This window comes from Cystoisospora suis, assembly GCF_002600585.1.
Source record: "Cystoisospora suis strain Wien I chromosome Unknown contig_4110, whole genome shotgun sequence".
NCBI lineage: Eukaryota > Apicomplexa > Conoidasida > Eucoccidiorida > Sarcocystidae > Cystoisospora > Cystoisospora suis.
This window is the reverse complement of record NW_027156903.1, coordinates 1-656: the sequence shown is the minus strand read 5'-3', so window position 1 is coordinate 656 and position 656 is coordinate 1. Positions and strand designations below refer to the sequence as shown.

At 49.4% G+C, this 656-nt stretch overlaps 1 protein-coding gene across 1 annotated transcript; it reads right to left on the bottom strand.

The window, feature by feature from the left end:
* Positions 1-3: 3 nt before the first annotated feature.
* CSUI_007654 (uncharacterized protein) lies at positions 4-625 on the bottom strand (the record flags this gene model as incomplete). Its single annotated transcript, XM_068067799.1, has 1 exon — positions 4-625. A coding segment is annotated over exon 1 (141 nt), but the record flags the coding sequence as incomplete, so codon positions are not given.
* Positions 626-656: the final 31 nt, after the last annotated feature.

Genomic DNA, 656 nt, shown 5'->3' with positions numbered 1-656 from the left:
TGATACACGAGTGTTTGCACGTCTAGGGAACAAAACGGCTTTCCTGGAAAACTCCTTCTGATCTCTCCTACTTTTCTCCCATCCATCAGTAACAACCGTGGCTGTACATGTTCCCCCGTCCCATTCTTTCTTTTCCAGAAGCATTCAAATGGTCAGCTGAAGTCACTTCCCCGCTGTATAGCGAAGCTCCTGCCCGCATGATAAATGTAGCCCAACCGGCCTCAATACTCGACCTCGGAAAATACACATTCCGACTATTCTGCCCTCCTACTACGAGCTCTCCACGGCGAACCCACCCCCCGACGTCTTCAGTAGAGAGATAGACACGTACATGGGCTGTAAACGAAGAGTAGGATGCACTGATGAGGTGGGAGAACTTCCCGGGTCAAGTAAAACATCATGCTGGCAATATCTCCAATAACAGGATATGAGAAGTCTTCACGGCAAATTCGCAACAAACGTTACCTCCGCGCCCTCCCCTCTCACGGCATGCGTACGGCGCCTTATTTCCAGGGCAGAAAAGTGAAGCGTCTATCCACTCCTTTGTAAAGATATGTAACGAGCTGTGTGAAGATCTTCCCATCTATAGAGCTTTTTCGTCTGAAGTCTACTGATGATCCTCGTAACGAAACCAGCCGCAAGACGAACCACTCCAG